Source organism: Artemia franciscana, chromosome 5 (genome assembly GCF_032884065.1).
Source record: "Artemia franciscana chromosome 5, ASM3288406v1, whole genome shotgun sequence".
NCBI classification, from domain to species: Eukaryota; Metazoa; Arthropoda; class Branchiopoda; order Anostraca; family Artemiidae; genus Artemia; species Artemia franciscana.
Window position 1 is genome coordinate 11,191,910 of NC_088867.1, and position 19,019 is coordinate 11,210,928.

General features: G+C 34.8%; 2 protein-coding genes across 2 annotated transcripts in view; both read right to left on the reverse strand.

The window, feature by feature from the left end:
- The window catches only part of LOC136026975 (exocyst complex component 8-like), a 73,607-nt gene extending 61,493 nt beyond the window's left edge, over nt 1-12,114 (reverse strand). The window contains exons 1-3 of the mRNA XM_065703846.1: nt 11,991-12,114; nt 6,596-6,751; nt 857-1,050 (exon numbers count right to left, since the gene is read on the reverse strand). Coding sequence (XP_065559918.1) covers nt 857-1,050; nt 6,596-6,751; nt 11,991-12,069 — 429 coding nt within the window. The 5' untranslated portion in view covers nt 12,070-12,114. The remainder of the gene's footprint in view (nt 1-856; nt 1,051-6,595; nt 6,752-11,990) is intronic.
- Nucleotides 12,115-17,113: 4,999 nt separating this feature from the next.
- LOC136026970 (enhancer of split mbeta protein-like) lies at nt 17,114-17,954 on the reverse strand. The gene has a single exon (XM_065703840.1). It carries the CDS (start codon nt 17,895-17,897, stop codon nt 17,292-17,294), a length of 606 nt encoding a protein of 201 aa, XP_065559912.1. The 5' UTR covers nt 17,898-17,954; the 3' UTR covers nt 17,114-17,291.
- Nucleotides 17,955-19,019: the final 1,065 nt, after the last annotated feature.

A 19,019-nucleotide genomic window follows, 5' to 3' on the forward strand; every position in this document is an offset into this window, starting at 1 on the left:
TTTTCTATAATCCAGTCATAATCTAATCCAGGAGCTTGATTTCATCTTCTCATTAGTAGCTTACTTAGATAAGATATCTTGAAAATACGTCCAGATTAATTTAGCCGATCCTTCCTAATGTAAGTTATGAGCAGGCTTTTACCAAATGTTCGATAAATCATTATTAAAGCTCACTGTTCAAGCTTAGGGGTATCCCCCCTGCTCAAACACAATGTAAACTTTCATTAGATTATGAACTCAATATCCCCTATCGTCAGCAGCACATCGTCTTCACAGTCTTAATTCCAAATGCAATGCATGTGTTTACCAATATTGGTCAACAAGTGGCTTTTGTTTGCAGTCTCAAAAGTTTGAGTAGTACAATAGGGTACTTGTGTATTATATAGTACGCACTCAAGAAGTGAAGTTTGGTGAATGCTAGTGAAATAAAACAAAATATGAAGAAAATACAATACTTTGGTAACAAAATTATGAAAACTACGCCAAAGAATTATGAAAGGGGGCGCCCAGAGTGTATTATATTAAATACGTAGCCTAACGACAACCCACGTTTGGAAGAAATCCGAGCTACCAAAGCGGGAAACAATGAGTTAAAAAACAAATCAGTAAATCAGCAAATATAACACACATTTAAAAAAAGTTAAACAAGGTAAGGGAGTCAAGAATGAAACAGAAAAAAGATGAGAAGAAAAATAAAAACAAAAATTACAATAATTAGAAAGAGAAAATTTAAGTGAGACATGAAAATGACGAAAGACAGACCAGTATCCTCGTAGAATGAACAAAGATCTAAAAAAAAACTATAGAAGACGGTTAATTATCATACTATTCCTCGAAAAAGAAAATCAATACTTACAGAAAGGCCTTCAACAGTTTCAGCCAATTGAACTAGTTCCGCTTCTTGGCCTATTTTTTCGCATTTAACAGCAAGTAATTCAGGACGCGCGCTGGGAGTTTTATCGTTGAGAACAGAGATATCTAGCAAATACGAAAGCAAGTCTTTCTGTTCACCAATCAAATGACCTGTCTGATAGATCTCACTTTCTATATCTGCAAAGTGAAAAAAAGTTTTAAAAATAATACAAATTATTTGCTTCTATGAGCTATAGAGGAGTTTTCAGGATAAAGCATTATATATGGATATTATTTTATGCATTCTGAACTGTGTTGGCCTCAGGTGGCTTGGCGACACGGTAAGTTGTTAATAGTAGTATAAGAAACTATCATTAGCTTACATAGAATTTTGCATTAAATAAATTACCTTAAAGTACCAAGCAGGTTAGAATTAAAACACCACCCCCCCCCCACTGGACCGACCTTAGGAATGTTTAAACCTCGAAAAAACAAATTTCTAAGATATTTTCTTTTGACTATTTCAAAGTTATAAAGCTTTTTGGACAATATCGCATTTTGGCAAAATTTTCCAACCAACTAGATGGCATGTGGAAACCACGTGTTGTCGTCTGCTGTTAAGTCTAGCGTCCCTAAAGCCACTGCAATGAAAAGCTAGGCCTCCTCAATTCTACATCAATTCTTGAATTAATTTAGCAGATCTGATTTGGACTAACTGTTTGATACAAATTAATCGTCTTATTAAAGGTAATGAAGAAGTAACGTCAAATTTTCAAAAGAAATGGCAAGAGTCATATCTTGAAGTTGGACAAGAAATGAAGAGGAATTACAACCACCTGTGTTTAAAAATTAATATACCATATGCTAACCACAAAGCCTATTTTTACTTAATTACTTGCAGCTAACAGATTGATCACAATAGATTCAATAGCAGTGACTATTCCTAACATTTTCAGAATTTATTTGTAAATTCCCATGTTTCTGACAAAGCTACCTTCAAAATCGTAATGCAAATCTTCGTGGAAAATCCCTGTGGCACTCCATCTTCAGCCATAATCCCCCATAGCTCTTCTCTGACAAGGGAATCAAAAGCAGCAGTGAAATCAATGAAAGCAATAAGTAATGGTGGGTGATATCTGTTGCATTGTTGCTGGATGAGCCGGAACACAAGCACCTGCTCCGGAGAGCCCCTACCTGGTCTAAAGCCTGCCTGTTCAGGACGGATTATCTTGTCACACACATCTTTAAATCTCTTCAAGAGAATGACGCAAAATATTTTCATTATATGGTCAATTAAGGAAATGCCTCTATAATTTCTGCAAAAAGTCTTGTCCCCTGTTTTGTAGACTGGAACGAGGACTGAAACTTTCCATTCTTTTGTAAAAGTCTTTGTAGACCAGCCTTGGACAAACAGGTCGGTTAGGCGGCACAATAGGGCTGGCAAAGCCTTGTACATTTCAGAAGGAATTCCATCTTCTCATGGCGTCTTATTACTCTTCATGCACTTAAGCGCTTTTAGTACTTCTGCGATACTCGGTGGGTCCAGATTTATATTTTAATATCCCTAGCAGTACTCGAGAAAGGATGCAGACTACATGTTAACGGGGTTCAGTATTTCAGAGAAGTGTTCTCGGCAGCGTTCCAGTTGTCCTTCTTCGGATCAAATGATTTTCTCGCGCTTGTCTTTCAGCGTATCAGCTGCTGAAGAGGTTTTCCTCTTGCTTCTTTTAGCAGTGCAAATATATTCTTGCTGTTATGATGATTAGACGCATGCTCGAGCTCATTTGTAATATTTGACCAGTACTGTTTTCAGTCCTGTTTGACTGATAGTTTAACTGCTTTTCGGGCTGCTTTTAAGGGTTCTTTTGCACCACCTACGAGAGGACACTTCTTTCAACTAGCTCTATGGTGCTGTCTGAAATCCAGATTCATTTTTTTGGTTGTGTAAGTTTCCGCAGCTAATGAATCCAAACAATCATATTTTATTTTAACTGTCCTTAGTACTTCAATTACCTTAATCCATTAACAAACATTTATAAGTTTAGGACGCATGAAGGCTGTGAGCGATGCCAACAACAACAGAAAGACCAATCAAACAGTTCGTGGTAACGAACTGTAGTAAGGAGCGACCCGGCTCAATAGTAACCAAAACTCTAAAAAATGGAATTTTGATATCAATAGCTACATCAAAAGAATCGCATTTTAATGCTGACTAAATATATAAGTTTCATCAAGTTAAGTCTTACCCATCAAAAGTTACGAGCCTGAGAAAATTTCCATTATTAATGAAAATAGGGGGAAAACACCCGCTTAAAATCGTAGAATCTTAACGAAAATGATACCATCAGATTCAGCGTATCAGAGAACCCTACTGTAGAAGTTTCAAGCTCCTATCTACAAAAATGTGGAATTTTGTATTTTTTGCCAGAAGACAAATCACGGGTGCGTGTTTATACATACTAAGATCAGAAATAGATTAAGCAAACGAATTAAAAAATATAGTTTAGGCTTAGAAATTTTGATTTTCAAAGAATAATATGCGTAACTGATAAATAATTCAACTGGAAAGGCAGATTCGATTCAAGAAGTCTGCTTTGTGCTACCAATGGTACTTTGAGCGCCGAATAATATAATAATAACAAATTAAATATAATAATATAATAATATATATATAATAATAACAAATAAAATATAATAATAACAAATAAAAATGGTACTGAATTCAAATTAGCAATTCTTCTGTCCCCAATGGTTTCTCCACTGTGTTTTCTGTTTGTAAAATTTTAGTTCGTGCAAAACCAACAAAAACTGAACATGGACATAAATTATTCCGTATATGAGGGGAGCTACTCCTCCTCAATACTCACTTTTCACGCTCAATTTTTTAAGTACTTTAAAAAAGCTTCTTATTCACTTTAAACGGCCCTTGTATTTCAGGATTCGTTCTAAATTAATTGGGATAGGAGGATGTCGTAAAGAAAGATTTGAAGGAAATGGGAACTTCCTGGGAGTGTGTAACGACGGTTGTTTTAATAGATTAGAATAGGATGAGGGAGGAGCATACCTAGCTGTGTTGGCCTCAGGCGGCTTAGTGCTATGGTGAACTGTTAGTAGTGGTAGAAGTAGACTGAAATAATCGGGAACAAAGTCAAACTTTAGGGTAAAAACGAAGCATTGAGGAAGGGGCAGTACCCCTCATATATGGATTAATTTCTTTTCGTTGTAAGTTTATGTTAATGCTTATTTTCAGTTGAAAACATCTGTTTGTTAAATTTTTTATTTAATTTCTAATTGTCTTTCAAATAATGCTGGGGAATTCGTCTCCTCCCTCCATGGAAAAATTTTACCATAGATTGTTCTTCGTGCATAAAGTTCCCTCTCCCAGACATTTGCATCCACACTGAAACTTTTCCCAGAAAAAAATCACCAAGGAAATTCTCCTTGGCCTACTTTCATTTGAAGATAGACTTGCTTTTTATTTAATTTGTGATCATTTTTCAAATCATGCCGGGATTCTCCCCTCAAAAACAAGATAATTCAAAACTCACTGAAAATTTCCCCTGGAATATCTGCACACGTAAAATTGAGTCATCAAAGATAGTCATATAAATAAAAAGAATTTCCTATAGAAATTCTGGCAAATTTCACACTTGCAAAAATTTCCCCTGGAAAGGTCACCCCCGGGAACACCTCTACCTATGAAAAGTTGTCTCCATGGAAAATACCCCACCCCAGGAATCATCCTCCCTACTTCCAAAAAATGCCTGCCTACTTCCCAATAAATAATATCTCATGTAAACAGTGGGGAAATTTCATAGCTTAAGGCTCTTTTCTCAGGGGATGTAGGGGGTCATGTCACCCCTCGAGGTATATTTGTTAAAACTTTCGACTATGCTGAACAAAATGGATGTCTCAAACTTTTGATAATAAGACTTAGGGGAAATCTTTTCGGTTACTTAAAAGGGTACTAGGACTCTTATTTTACTTTCGAAGAAGCCCTCAATCGATCTTCCAGAACCATTGGTTCAATACAATCACGACAGGAAAAAATAAATAAACATAAATCCGCAATCTTTTTTCTAGCGAAAAAACAAAAAAAAACAAAGAAAGAAAATTCACTTTTTTGCTTATATGGGAGCTTGAAACGTCCTATAATAGGGTTCTCTAAGATGCCGAATCTGATGGTGCAATTTTCATAAATATTCCTTGAATCTTTAGGCTCGTAGCTTCTGATAGGGAACATTAGACTTCAGGAATCATCATAAAATATTTGGAATCATCATAAAAACCCAATTCTTTTGATATACTCTATTGCAAATCAAAATTTTGTTTTTTAGAGTTTTGGTTACTATTGGGTCGAGTCACTCTACATAGTTTTATCACCACAAACAGGGTGAAATTGCACTAAAAAACACCTTCCCAAGTCATTTTTATTTATTTTTTTTGTTAGAAACACTCAACTCAGCAAGAAAAAAGAAACGATTGGTCTTTGAAACCTCTCCAAAGATTCCCGGAACTAAGTCAATATTTAGAGAGGAAAAAATAGAGCAAAAGGAGACTGTCCATTTTCTATACCTGGATTCAAAAAACTTGGCAGCCACGTGGTCCCATTTTTCTTTAAAAAAAAAATATGACTTAGAGCGGCAAATGGATAAACTGACTCCTATAAAGAAGTGGCAGTTCTTTCACTAAAATAGGCCATAAGAAATTTTTCAAGATTTATACAAATTTTGTTTTCAAAACAAAACTTAACTGTTGAGGTTAATCGCAATGACAGTTACCATTCCTTAATCTGCTATAGATGGCGATGTTTTTCACAAAACAATTTTGTTTAAAATATGCATTTCATTTTCGGTTACTATTGGCTATGATTCGTTCTTTACTAGGTTACAACTATCACTGCAACCATGATATGATAGGCTTGTGTCTAATTATGATATTGGGAAATCTTCAACAATTGTAAAAATTTCAATCATTTGAAAAAAAAAATTATATACTAAACGTTATCGATTAATTTTATATAGATAATCGCTTGATTAATTTTATATAATTAAAAGAAGATGAACAATAACTAAACTAGTGGAGACGAAACGTTCCTTAGCTTAGCAAATGATAGCTCTTGATCATCCTACTTGCATTTTACAATTAATTTAAACAGACAATTTAAATAAACACAATTAATTTAAATAAACACCTGAATAAAATTTCTGTTTAGTTCTTTCGAATTTCAAAATACATAACCTAATTTAAACAGAGTGCCATTCGACTTTCAAGTTGTTTTAAAAGATAAGCTTTCACGTTCCTTTTTCGGGGGAATGGTTATACAAATAAAAAAAGGTAATAAAACGAGGAATTACTTTAAAACGGTGAAATTTAGCCTCCCTTAGAAAAGCAAACATATAAATATAAAATTAGACTTACAGTAAAACAAGTTATGATCAAAACTAAAACAGAAATTAAAACTTTGTTTTTGGCAAATATGTACTAAATTATTACAGAACACAAAAGGCAGTACCCTTTTCTTCTTTTTTGGAGGGGAGAAAGGGGTCTTTCGAAACAACCTTGGAGAGAAGGGGGACATAAATAAAGAGCAAGCAGTCTTTAGCATCAGAACTTGCGTCAAAATACCATGTTAATGTTTATGGAGAGTTTTGGGGATAAACATGGTGATTTCATTTGTTGAAAAGTTAAAAGAAATAGGTGCCATAATCCATAGTTGTGATAAAATGTCTATTGCACTTACTAGATGTTTCACGATAGGCGGCAATTAATGGAGAACAGTTGTGATAAACATTCTGTTTGAGTGTTGTGCTACATTCTTCAGCAAGTTTCTGAAGGTATTGTTTCTTCTGTTGGAGCTCAGTGAGTCCCACGCATTCAGCAACAACTTTCTGAATGTCTAAAAAAGAAAGAAAATATTTAATCAATATCAGAAAATCAAAATGTCTAAGACAAAATAATAACATTTAAAAGATCAATTCTTTGGCAATAAGATTTAACAATAAACACTTGTTTCTTTATCAATTATTAGTAAAACATTAAAATCATACCTACAAAAAAGGTATCCTCCTGATTGATGCAATACCATGAAGGTCAGCTCCACCCCCAATAGTATTTTTTATTATCATTTAGCTATTACATATATTTTGGACTATCATATGCATATAATAGCTTTTCTTACATGCTGAAGTGGTGGGGAGTGTTTTGGCTTTTGCCCCCTTTGACCCTGGAAGACCAGAAACATATATAGACAGCGAAATCGGTTTTCGCTTTTGAAATTTGGTTTGTATGATAATCTAAAGGCAAACTGTCTCCTCCTCTATACCTTTGCATTGAGTGAGCTTATGACTATAAATTATTGCAATAGTATTGATTATCATTATCATCAACAAAGACCATTTTGACCAGCAAAGCCATTGAGCGGCAAAATAGTTAAAACTATGCTAAACAAATTCTCAAGGGACCAGGAAAATATTCCCTAGATTCCCTTTAGAGAAGGTCTATCAATATTATAAATGGTAAGCTATGGTTCCTTGAGCTGTCACCAAGGGGGAGTTAATAGCAGGATTTAACCATGCAGCAAAAAACAAAAATTTCTGAGATAAGACGTATTCCAAACAAATAAAAAAATCATCCTACAAATAAAATCACAAAGCCCCCATGGCCTGTAAAGGATGAAATCATGAAATAAACTTAGAAACATAAAACAATTATAACATCAGTAGGGGAGAGAGGGAGAAAGAACAAGAGAGGGGTAATGAAAGAGACAGATTTCACTGAAATGTAACAAACCTACTACTTAAATCAGGCAATACAGACTGCCACAGAACTGACAAAAATATATATGCTATATGGTCTGCGTATATACACACGTAGGCTTACGTACATAACACCGCTTTTACAAAACAATTTAAAAACTAATATATCATAAAATAAACTGCACCATCTTTTTGTAACCAACTGAAAATTAACCAAATTTAAATCAATCATAATGAAAAATATTCATAAAGAATATTCATTATCATAAAGAATCCAAATTTTGAGACAGAAAAATAATATAAATAACAAATAAAAATCATTTGTCACAATTTACAGATTAAAATTTACCTTTAAAAAATCAATCCCCACACATTTGAAGGTTCTAAAAAAATGACAACCCGCAAGCAAGGACATACACTGAACAGCAGATAGATTTAAAAACTTTAAAACTAATCTTGGCTTCTTTCACAGAGATGCTATACTAATTAGACTAGAAAGTAGAGATCCATACAGTAGGACAATAAGAAATACATGATTGGATCAAGGTGAAGTAAAAGACCTGGAAGACAGATTCAGGGAATTTCAGCTTCAGCTTACAAAAGATACCCTCTGAGTATCCAGCATTCTAGGAATATCTAACAGGGAAATGCCAATTCTGAGTCTTTTTGTTTCACTACTTTTTATTTACATTGAAATGGAGTTTTATACAGTATACATTGGGTATGGACCTTGATCCAAGAAACAGAATGAAATTAATCAAGTGTGACTAATTATCTGCACTATTGTTGTACTGTTTGGGGCACTATATTTCCTTCTCATCTCCATCCTATTCGAGTTTTGCAGAATAAGAGAGTTATGTGACGCTGGTTTTAAAGACTCGGTACAAAAGAGGTATATAGATTGCAAAATCATGCCTTTAGCAGGACTTGTTACTTTATATAGAAGCCTATATATAAATATTTTAAAAATTGTTTACCAATGTGTTTTAAAAGTAAGTTTGAGTTAGGAAATGATATTCATACACATTTTACAAGACAGTCCAATATAATTCGTCATCCGCTTGCTATTACCAGTAGATCTCGATTTTCTATTCAGCATCTAGGACCCCATGCATGGAATTGTTTGCCTACAACTTCAAGAAATATGAATAATTTTCGTGAATTTCGACGGGAATTAGAGCTATTTTGCCTTAATATTTATGCTTTTGATAGTTGAGTGGAGCCAAAATGTTGGTCTTGCTTTAGGCAATACTGGTCAAGGGGTTTTAGTTTCTGTTTTTTTTTTGTCTTTTTTGTCGTTTTTGAAGTGTAATCCCGTATCGATCGGAATGTAGGGTAATTGAATATTTTTATTTTTTTCATTTTCCTCTCCTTTTTCAGGTTGATTTCATTTGTATGTGTACTGGGGTTGTAAGCCAAAACAAGCAAAGCTTGTTTGGGCATTTATATTAATAAACCTACATACCATACTTTTGGTGCATAATCTCAGACAATGGTATACATCTTGAAAAGTTAAAAGCCTTAAAACAGATGAAAACCCCAGTCAACAAAGAAGAGCTCCAGACCTTGCTTGGCATGATGAATTACCTGTTAAGATACATCAATAACTTATCAACAGCAAATCACTCACTGAGGTAATGTACAAAACAAAAAACTTTTGAGTAGAAGCCTGTACATCAGATACCATCAAGAACTTGCTTTGTCAGTCGTTGTGATTTTTTGTCCAGAAAACAATTAAGCGGGTATTGCATGGTTGTCATTGAAATGCAAAAAATTGTTGAATTTGGCAGAATCTGTCTCTACTCATGCTTTCACAAATGGCTGAGACCTGCACATCACCAGAGTCCTCCCAGTAAATTGTCAAATCTGTAGGTTATGATGTGACTTGATTATGTTGATGCCTAAGAAATTCAAGAATTTAGGTATGGTTTGGGGCTTGAAGATCTTATATGAGTCTAGCTTATTGATTTTTGCTGCAAGTACAGGTTATTCTGCTTAAGAATCTGTTCCAGAAGCATCAAGCTGTAGAACCAAAGGAAGAAGTCAGTTAATGTGCTACAACCATCCAAAAGGCTACTTTCTTCCAAAGATGCTTCCATGGTTGAGGCTGCCATAATTTCTTTCTTCCATTTGAGCAAGGTATACCAAAAGAAGAATTTCATTTACTGATTGCACAACAGTAGAAGAGGTAGAAGTTTCAGTTGAAGACCTAGCAGCTCTCATGATAAGCTTTGCAGAGTTCTTGTCCAACTTAGGACCAACTGGAATGACCAGTGGTATGCTTTGTGCTCAACTGTTTGTGACTGTATGACTTAAGTGATGTTCCATTACTTTCTGGTTCTTCAGAATCAACTTATGCTATTCAAAGTGCATCCATCATTTCAGTGCTATGACCACACTGAAGCAAGACACCTAGATCATTGGAGAGCTTGCAATCTGACTCTAAGCTGGTGTTGGAGTCATAACCACATGATAATTTGTCTTTTTTTAACATTATAAAAAAATTCTGTAATAAAACAAGAGGTATGTGCACAGACCAGTCTTTTTGTATTTATGTCAAGAAAGCCTGGTAATAATGTAAACATTAATAAGAACAATAAATTACTTCAATTTGCACTTCAAAGCAAATTAAGATGTTAGTTCCTCTATACTTGATGATGTGAATGACTAAACATCAAATGCATTCCATCGGTGCTTCCAGGGTATACTATTCTGATCAACATCTAATAATTTACTGTAAACTTCATCACTAGGTGCTGAGAACATTGTATTTGATAGATCATTCTAGTGTTTTACTACATGGCAGGAGAAAAACTGTGGTTGGTGTTGAGTTTTGACAGATGGTTTGAACAGCTTCTTTGAATGTCTCCTCCTATCAGTGCCAATATTTTGGGAAATTGACATATGGATTGGAGGGGGGTCTCAGGGGGTAAGCTCATATGTCATATGCATATCAGCTCTTAGTTGTTGCCTTAGTTTAGTTGCCTTGGTGGCTCTCCTTTGCACCCCTTCTAGAAGCAACACATCCCCCCTGTATCCTGATGATGATATGCACATTCCAAAATCAAGCACTGGTCTGACAAGGGCCTTGAACAACCTTATAAAACATAGAGAGACCTACTGGACCTAGTTATTGTTTTAGAATGCTAGGACAGAGCTTACATGAGACAGTCTTCTTGCAGTTTAAATGGAATTTACACTGGTTGTCAATAATGATTCCAGGATCCCTTTCTTCATCTATACTTTTTGCTCTTGAATGTTATTTACAGATGGATTGACCATAGCATACTTGAAACCTGGGTTGGACTTGCTAACATGAATAACATTTGTCAATGTTGAAGCTCATGTTGCCCAGTTTTGAGTATGGTTGAGATCTGCTTGTAGTGACTCATGAATGACTGCACCAAACAACTTTGGGTTGTCAGCATAGAGAATCAGACAATTTATAGTTAATTGAAAATATCATTTGTATAGATATTGGTATTATAGAAATGATATTATAGATTAATTTTAAGAAAAATTAATAACTAATATTAATAAAATAGAGAAATAATAATGAAAGTAGCTTATAAAGAAATAATTAATATATAATTAGTAATATGTAAATAAGTGATCAAAAAGCAAAAATGAATAAATATAAGAATGAAGTGAAAAATAATAAATAATAAGGGCAATAAATAATAAAATAGAAAATAAGACTGGTCAAGCAAAAAGGACTCTCCTGCATAGTCTTAGATTTATGAAAATTTAGGAGGGGGGTACACTGTATTTTCAAATTCCAGGGGAGGTATTTTGTTGGTTTCTCTTCTTTTTTAATTAAACACAAGAAAAAACAGGTATTTATCAAATAAAACATAAAAAGAATATTTAAAAATCTAATGGGGAAACAAATCTAGGAATTTTCAAAAAACAACATTATACTTTAATTTTCAGTCACCAGTTGCCTTTTCTCTACATTTAGTTCTGAAAATGCAATTCCTGATAAAAATTTAGGAAATGTAGCCTATTTGCATATCTTTAAAACCTCATAAATTGGGATTGAGCATAGTTGTGAGGCTGAAAACAATTGTACTTCATTCAAACAGAGAATCTATTTTGCAAGGTTCCACTTTTATAACACACATATTTTTTAAAGTTATCAAAGGTCAGGACCTTCTAGAGGGAGAAGGAGTAGAGGTAGGTACTTCAAAATACCTTCCCATGACATACTTTAGCCCTTAGACTCATCCCTGAAAGTTTTATTTTCCTAACCTAACCCATTTCCAAGATAGCCAAAAGTCAATCAACTAGAATTTTAATAAATTTTAATCTGGATAATAGGCTAGCTAGCCTCTGTGAAATACGTGTTAAGGCAATTAGCTAATCCTAGTAGTCACATACATTGATTTGGGACAAAATCGGGAGTAGAAAAATCCAGTGAATTATATAGCTTCCTGACTCCACTGTCAGTGTCCATCATTGGTAAAAACCTGACTCATGTAATTTTCTATCTGAATAAGGTTTTGACTTTCTATTGCATTTGGTCTTCTATGCTTGTACAACTAACGAGAAAAGCAAAAATAGATAGCATGAAATACATTAGTGACAAAACAAAACAACCAAACCCCCTCCCCCCACCACTACAAAATTACGCTGTAATTAATAAAAAATCTGGTCTTTACTAAGTAAATCTGGAAAATACAACGTGATACCTATGAGATATTATGAACCAGCTTTTGACTAAAAGTCACTTCACGGGCCAAGGGCCCTTTCTCTACTTTGCCCATGTGGCCAAGGCCCATTCTAGAACATTCAAGATACTGAAATGTTGCTAAATAACATTACAGGACTTAATTTTGCAGGAGCATCTTAACTTTTCATTGCCTTATGAAAAAGATTATTAGATATCTACCTGCCACCTGAATTTTATTTCCTGTTTAATATTACATGTGGATATTTTGAAACAAGCGGGGAAATCATATTTTGAAAATATATATTTTACACAGCATATAAATTATAGGTCCTGTGGTGGCGCAGTGGATACGACCTTAGCTTGGTAATACGGGACCCAGAGATCGAATCATGCTGCAGCAATGCACTGCAGGGCCGACGCAGGGACCTTTGTAGTCAAAAAGCGTCGTTAATCTGATACAATATAAATTATAGGGGAAGAGATCACGAAAATCTAGGTTATTTTTGCAACTTCTTAGATGATGGAACAGGGACTTTATATTGACCATATCGATTGGCCTTATCTTCTATTTTGGCCTTATCAAGCCAATCGTCATGTAACAATTGGCCTTATCTTTAATGTTAAGAATAAGTCCGAGTTTTATATTATGCCTGCGGGTCGCATCTGCACCTTTCAATAAGGATTTAAAACATTTGAGAAGAAAAAGTAAGTCACTGCACACTTTCAGGGTCAAAGATAAATAAAAAGGTACAACGTTTGCATATCGCGAAGAAAAAGTTTCTCTTCCGTTGGATTTACTTCCCTCTCATGCAAAATCTCGCCAGGCTCACATCAAGGTACCAGGGGTGGATCCAGGTGGGACCGCATCCCCCAAGATTTTCCCTCATTTGCTTTTTTCTTTTATCTTTTTTTTTAGCTAAACTTGTTAATTTGGTCAATTATTGGCATCCTTGTCACAATGCTACCCTCAAAAAAATGCTCTGGATCCATCTTTGCAAAGAACATAATTGTGATGCCACCCATGAGGTGAAACATTGGCTCAAGGTGCCATCAAAAGCAGTGAGGTAAAGGGAGAATCTCCTAGGCCCGAGCCACAATAAGGCCCGATGTGAGATTATTTTTCAAATTTGAAAATTTACATTATGAGATGGATTTTACTTTTATCTAGTTTGTAAACGAAGCATTTTATTTCAGATTTTTTTTTTCTTCATAAGTAAGAAAATAAGTTTTTAAATAAGTACAATAAAAAATAGAAGATGCAGAGAGGTATAATTTGGGAATATCACTGCTATGTGACCTCTCTGTTTATTTGCATTATTGTCGCAATGCAAAAAGAAATAGAACAGAAAGTAGATTGGAGAGGACTATACAAGGATACCAACAGGTGGGAGAGGGATGCTCAGAGGCTCAGCCCACTCCATTGGAATCCCAAATTTTCTTGAAATCCTGGTATTTCTTGTTCAAATTATCAAATCAATTTTTATGATTTCCCTCTTAAATAAATATTGTTGGTGCCGCCCATCCCCGTTCACTGACAATATCCTGCGTGCATGCCTGTAGGAGGGATAGGAATAAATTCGATGGAAGAAAAGGATGGATTTGAATTAATTAGACATCGAGCTCTGAGAAAGCCGTCTTCCTAAGCATTTTTACCCTTTTAATAAGTTAGTCCTTGATCAAAACTTTTTTTTTAGGTTTTAGCTTTTTTAAGACCTACTTCAACACAACAAAAGATTTAAGCAAGTGAACTGTTATTATATTAGATATAAATGTATATCATAATATATGTACATATTATATTACTATATTATATATGATTATTATATTATCAATATGATATTAGACCCTATTATTATATGTTTATTTCTGAAAGAAGAATGAGTAATTGTTCAGCTTCAGGACTCGATACATCTATTTTTTTTCTAGTAGCCTATTTGAAATGTCTCTGAAGTCTTCTGCTATTGACTATACTCTCCTTAATTTCTTGAAAAGGTTGAATAAAGTTCCACTATCTTTCCGACTGTATTAAAGTCAATATAGTCAAGTGATGGAAACGTCTTATTAACTTTTGTATTGTACTGGCTTATAATAAGCATAGTGGATTTTTTTCTAGTATATAATAATAATAATTTATTCCAGAAAAAGCCCGTGGGCCATAGGAAAATTACATAACAACAAACAAACAACAAATTAACTAAATTAAATTAATACTATTTAAAGAAAACGCTCCCGATGTGCCGCTGCGATCCTTACAAATCTTGCTATCCTTTTAATACTCAGGAAATTTGTCTTTTTCATTCTATCTAGGATTCATATCTCATTCAATTTTTCTTTACCATACATCTCTCGCCTCCAATCATTCAATTCGACACATTCACACAAAAAATGTATTAAACTTTCATCCTGAGAACCACACATAGGACAAGGAAAAGATTCTACCTTCTCCCCTTTTCTCCCTTGATACTTTCTTTTCTCCCCAATCAAAAATCCATTTCCCCTCCAATCCAAATAAGCCTTCAAATCCTCTCTACTAAACCCAACCTTCCAAAATACCTCCTCCCCCCAACTACCCTTTATCTGTCTATACAAATTTAACGACCCAGACTTGCCCACCATATCTGTATTTCTTGGTTCTTCAACCTCTCTTGTACCTTTTTATTACTATTTCCTCCATACCCATAATCCCCTTTCCTTCATTCCACCAATCCCCTAATCCACACTTATCTAAGATATCCTTAATCTCCGCCGGCCACCCTGTTTTACTACTGTCTCAACGCCTCTAAGTATGCTGCCTTTGCTACCGTAAATCTCTGCATACCCAGTATCCTAACCCAATACCTCAACATGGTCACTAGCCTCATAGATCGCAGCGATACTAGCTCTAAATCCTCCTGGATTACCAAATTACTAAACGAATCCCATAGTCCTAACATCCTCTTATAATATCTCATCATAACCACCTCAAGTTTTGGACCTTTCCGATAGCCCCAGATCTCTGCTCCATAATGCATCGCCGGTACTATCTTACTTGTCCAAATCTTCTTATGTACTCTAATATCTCTTATCATAAAACTTATCATAAAATTATAATGCATCTTAAATTGCATATAGAACATTTTTTTTTCTTTTTTTTTTTTTAATTGGTCCAGTTTTACCTGTAGCCTAGTCTCTGAACTTAAATTTTGGTACTTTTGTCTTACATCCACCTGACTCGATCTTGTACTGCGAACATGAGACAATAGCCGGTTTTCATGGTCTTTTTACCAGATATTATTAGCTTTGGACGATGGAAAACTGCATTGTAGCTATATTTTAATTAAACATTTAATTGGTATTTTGGTTAGGTTAAGTATTTAATATAATACGGTCTGGACGGCACCCCTTCATAATTCTTTGTTGTAGTTTCCATAATTTTGTTGATAAAGTTTTATATTTCATTTATATTTTGTTTTATTTCATTAGCATTAACCAAACTTTAATTTCCGACAGAACTTGTGTGGTGGCTATATATATATATATATATATATATATATATATATATATATATATATATATATATATATATATATATATATATATATATATATATATATATATATATATATATACAACGAAAAGAGAAATCACCAATGCAACAGCAAAAAAAAAAGAAAAAAAAGTGACTTGCTGTGGCACGTAAAGAGGAAGGGGCAAGCTTCATCACTTCTAAACCAGTCGCACAGATACCAAGTAAAAGCCACAAGAATATTCTTTTTGCTCTTAAAATGAATGCGAAATGAAAGTTCCAAGCGCTGTGGGCATGGGGGCCGGAGTGACTAATGTTAATTTGGACTCGGCTGCTTTTCAAAAACATCAGGAAAAAGTTGGTTTAATACTATTTTTCAAGTTAATATCTTTTTTTCAGAATAGTTTTATTGAAGAAAAAAAAATTCTACAGAATGTTTGCGGGACCAGTTACTTAAAACTTAATCTGGGTTTAAACTTTCTTGAAATCAAACTCGATTAGGATCTCACCCGAAGTAGCGAAAAAAAAAAAAACGGATAAGTTAGGCTGCTGCATTTCATTTTTATTTGGTAGAAGAAATTTTATCCGTAAAAAATCTTGTCGAAAGTTTCCAAAATACTTTTGAATTTATTCTTACGTACTTAAAAATGAAGAATATCGCAAAGTCCATTTTTTAAGACCTGAATTAAATTGACTTATGAAACATGCAGTCTGGCGACTGAAATTGTTTCGTCATCCTTTGTACTCCCAGCTTTCATGCATATTAGAGAATATTCTTATTAGTATAGAAAAGTGACTTTGAAAGAAAAGGGGTAATTTCCAATTCAACCGTTTAGTGTTGTACACATTCTCCATTTGTCAGAATGTTTTCCACCTAGAATCCTTTTCTAGTGAATATTTAAACACCCTTCCTTACCTGTAAGTTTTTTCTACTCCTTAGATTTCTCAACAGCCAAGTTTTTTTCCGTGCTCATAGAAGTAAATAAGGCATCATGAATAAATCGTTCAGCTGACGAGTAAGATCCGACGGCCATTGCATACTTAGTTTTATTTTTCTTTGTAATCACGTTTCACCTTACCTAGGCCTACTTTAGATTATGAAAGTAGCCTATGTAAAGGATGATTTTCCTATACCTTCCCAGGTTGTGATGTAGTCTGAATCTATTAAAAAAAAATGTCTAGAGGCCTAAGATTAAAAGCAAAGATAAGACAATTTGGCAACTAAGCAAAGTCTCCATGAATGCTGGAAATTTACTAATTATTGTTCTACTTAATAAATGTGAAAGCAGCATTCACTTTGATCTTCACCTAAACCAAATACAGTAATTTAGTATTTGAATAAATTCATTTGAAAAATATTGGCGATAAGCGAAATTAAATAAGACATACACTATACATGAAAATATACAAGTATCACAGAACAATCACAAATTCAGTATCACACTGAATCAAGGCACACTGGAAGACTTCGAGATCTTGGGAGTGGTACTATATTAGCTGTTCTTTACCAGGGTCTCCAGATCGAAGAACTAGATGAGGAGAGAGGCGAATCTAGTCGTTCTGGGATGGGACTTAGGGTGCCTTCACATTGTTCTGATAAACTACCATAACCACTAGAGGCGTGACTTGATGGCCTCATTACGTTAGAATTAAAAAATAGAGGTGATTCTGGATACTGTTCATAGGTTGTGGTATTTAATGTATTTAAAGTATGTCCAAGGTGAGAGAGAAGTCGGGTTCCGAGGGAAATATCAACACCGGGAGTAGCTGCAAGGAACACAGACACTTCGCGAGCAGCAGTGGTGAAGCCAGCGCGGAATCGGTCAGTTGCTGTCATGGGATTTGCACGAATTCTGTTTTCCCTTCTTAATTTTTGAAGGTGGTTCACTGTAAGTTCTAAAATATCTGCCTTTTCAAGGCGTGTCACATTTTCACCTTCTGTAACTAGGGCCTCAGCCATTAAGTCCTTCAACTCATCTAAACACCGATTGATACGAGCTCTTCTTTGTCGTTCGAGCATCGGTTTCGTAACCTTTTTATATTGCACTGTTCTTGATATCGGTATATCCTGAGTGGATAAATCCAAGGCAGTAGAATAATGTGGAGCCATTTTCAAACAAGTTTGCACGGAGAAATCTAAACTCAAAATGATAACTTGAAATCGTCACTCGAGAACTTATACTCAAAAGCGCGTGTGCTTAGCCCGTGCTGCATCGCTGGCCAATCAGGAAAAAGCATGCTCGGACCGCCTTCCATGTCCCAAACCGTGAGAAACTTAAAACTAAAGAATGTTTCCCACGATTCAAACTGATGCTGGTAGCCACCTGCTGCAAAGCAGCTGCCGTCACGTGAGGGCGGGTCAGGGGATGAATTGCGATTATCAAATTACTCACTAACTACCTTCTTGGACGCAGCAAGAAGTCAAAATTGTTCAGAGATAAAATCACTAAAGCCAAACAAGGTGAAAACAGGCTGAACGTGGGAAAGGGTTTTAGGTTAATGTTTTGATTTCTTGTAAAAACATGGGGGCCTTGACGCACAAGCCAAATACGCTTGAAAGGGTTTCAGATTAAGTAAGACTGATGAGATTTCAAAATCCGTAAGCTTTATTACTTAGGACTAACTTCTTTTAAGGGCCAAACATCGGGATGCTTAAAATCTTCGGTACCACGAATAAAGGATCGAATCTGACATTTTTCAACTCCGTAAGTAATTGGAAATAATATTTGTTAATGTGTTCAGTATTTTCCCATAATTAGGGCTATTGAGAAGGAACCATGGTAAATAAACAATTCTTACTTCACATAAAGCAAAAATTGTAGCAGACATATTTTGAAGGCGCTTTCACTAAACTTTGCCCCCCCCCCACCTAATGTGAAAGTATATAGCCCAAATTATATATTTTCTTATGTGTTTTTTTTCTTTCATGGTTTCATCAGCGTTGATTCCCATATATGGGTACACAGTTTGAAACAAGAGTAACGCATGGCAACATACTTGGGAAATACAGGTGGATCCAGGGGGATCGGGGAGGACTTCGAGCCCCTTAGATTTTTTTGACACCCGCTTTTCCTTTTTTTTCCATTTTTAGTTTCTTTTAGAATAATAAATCTGTCAATTTGGTCAATTATTGGCACCTTTGTCACATTGCCCTCCTCCAAGATTTTGCTCATTGGCGCCCTTGTCACATTGGGCCTCCCCAAAGATTTTGCTCAAGAACAGCCCTTGATGG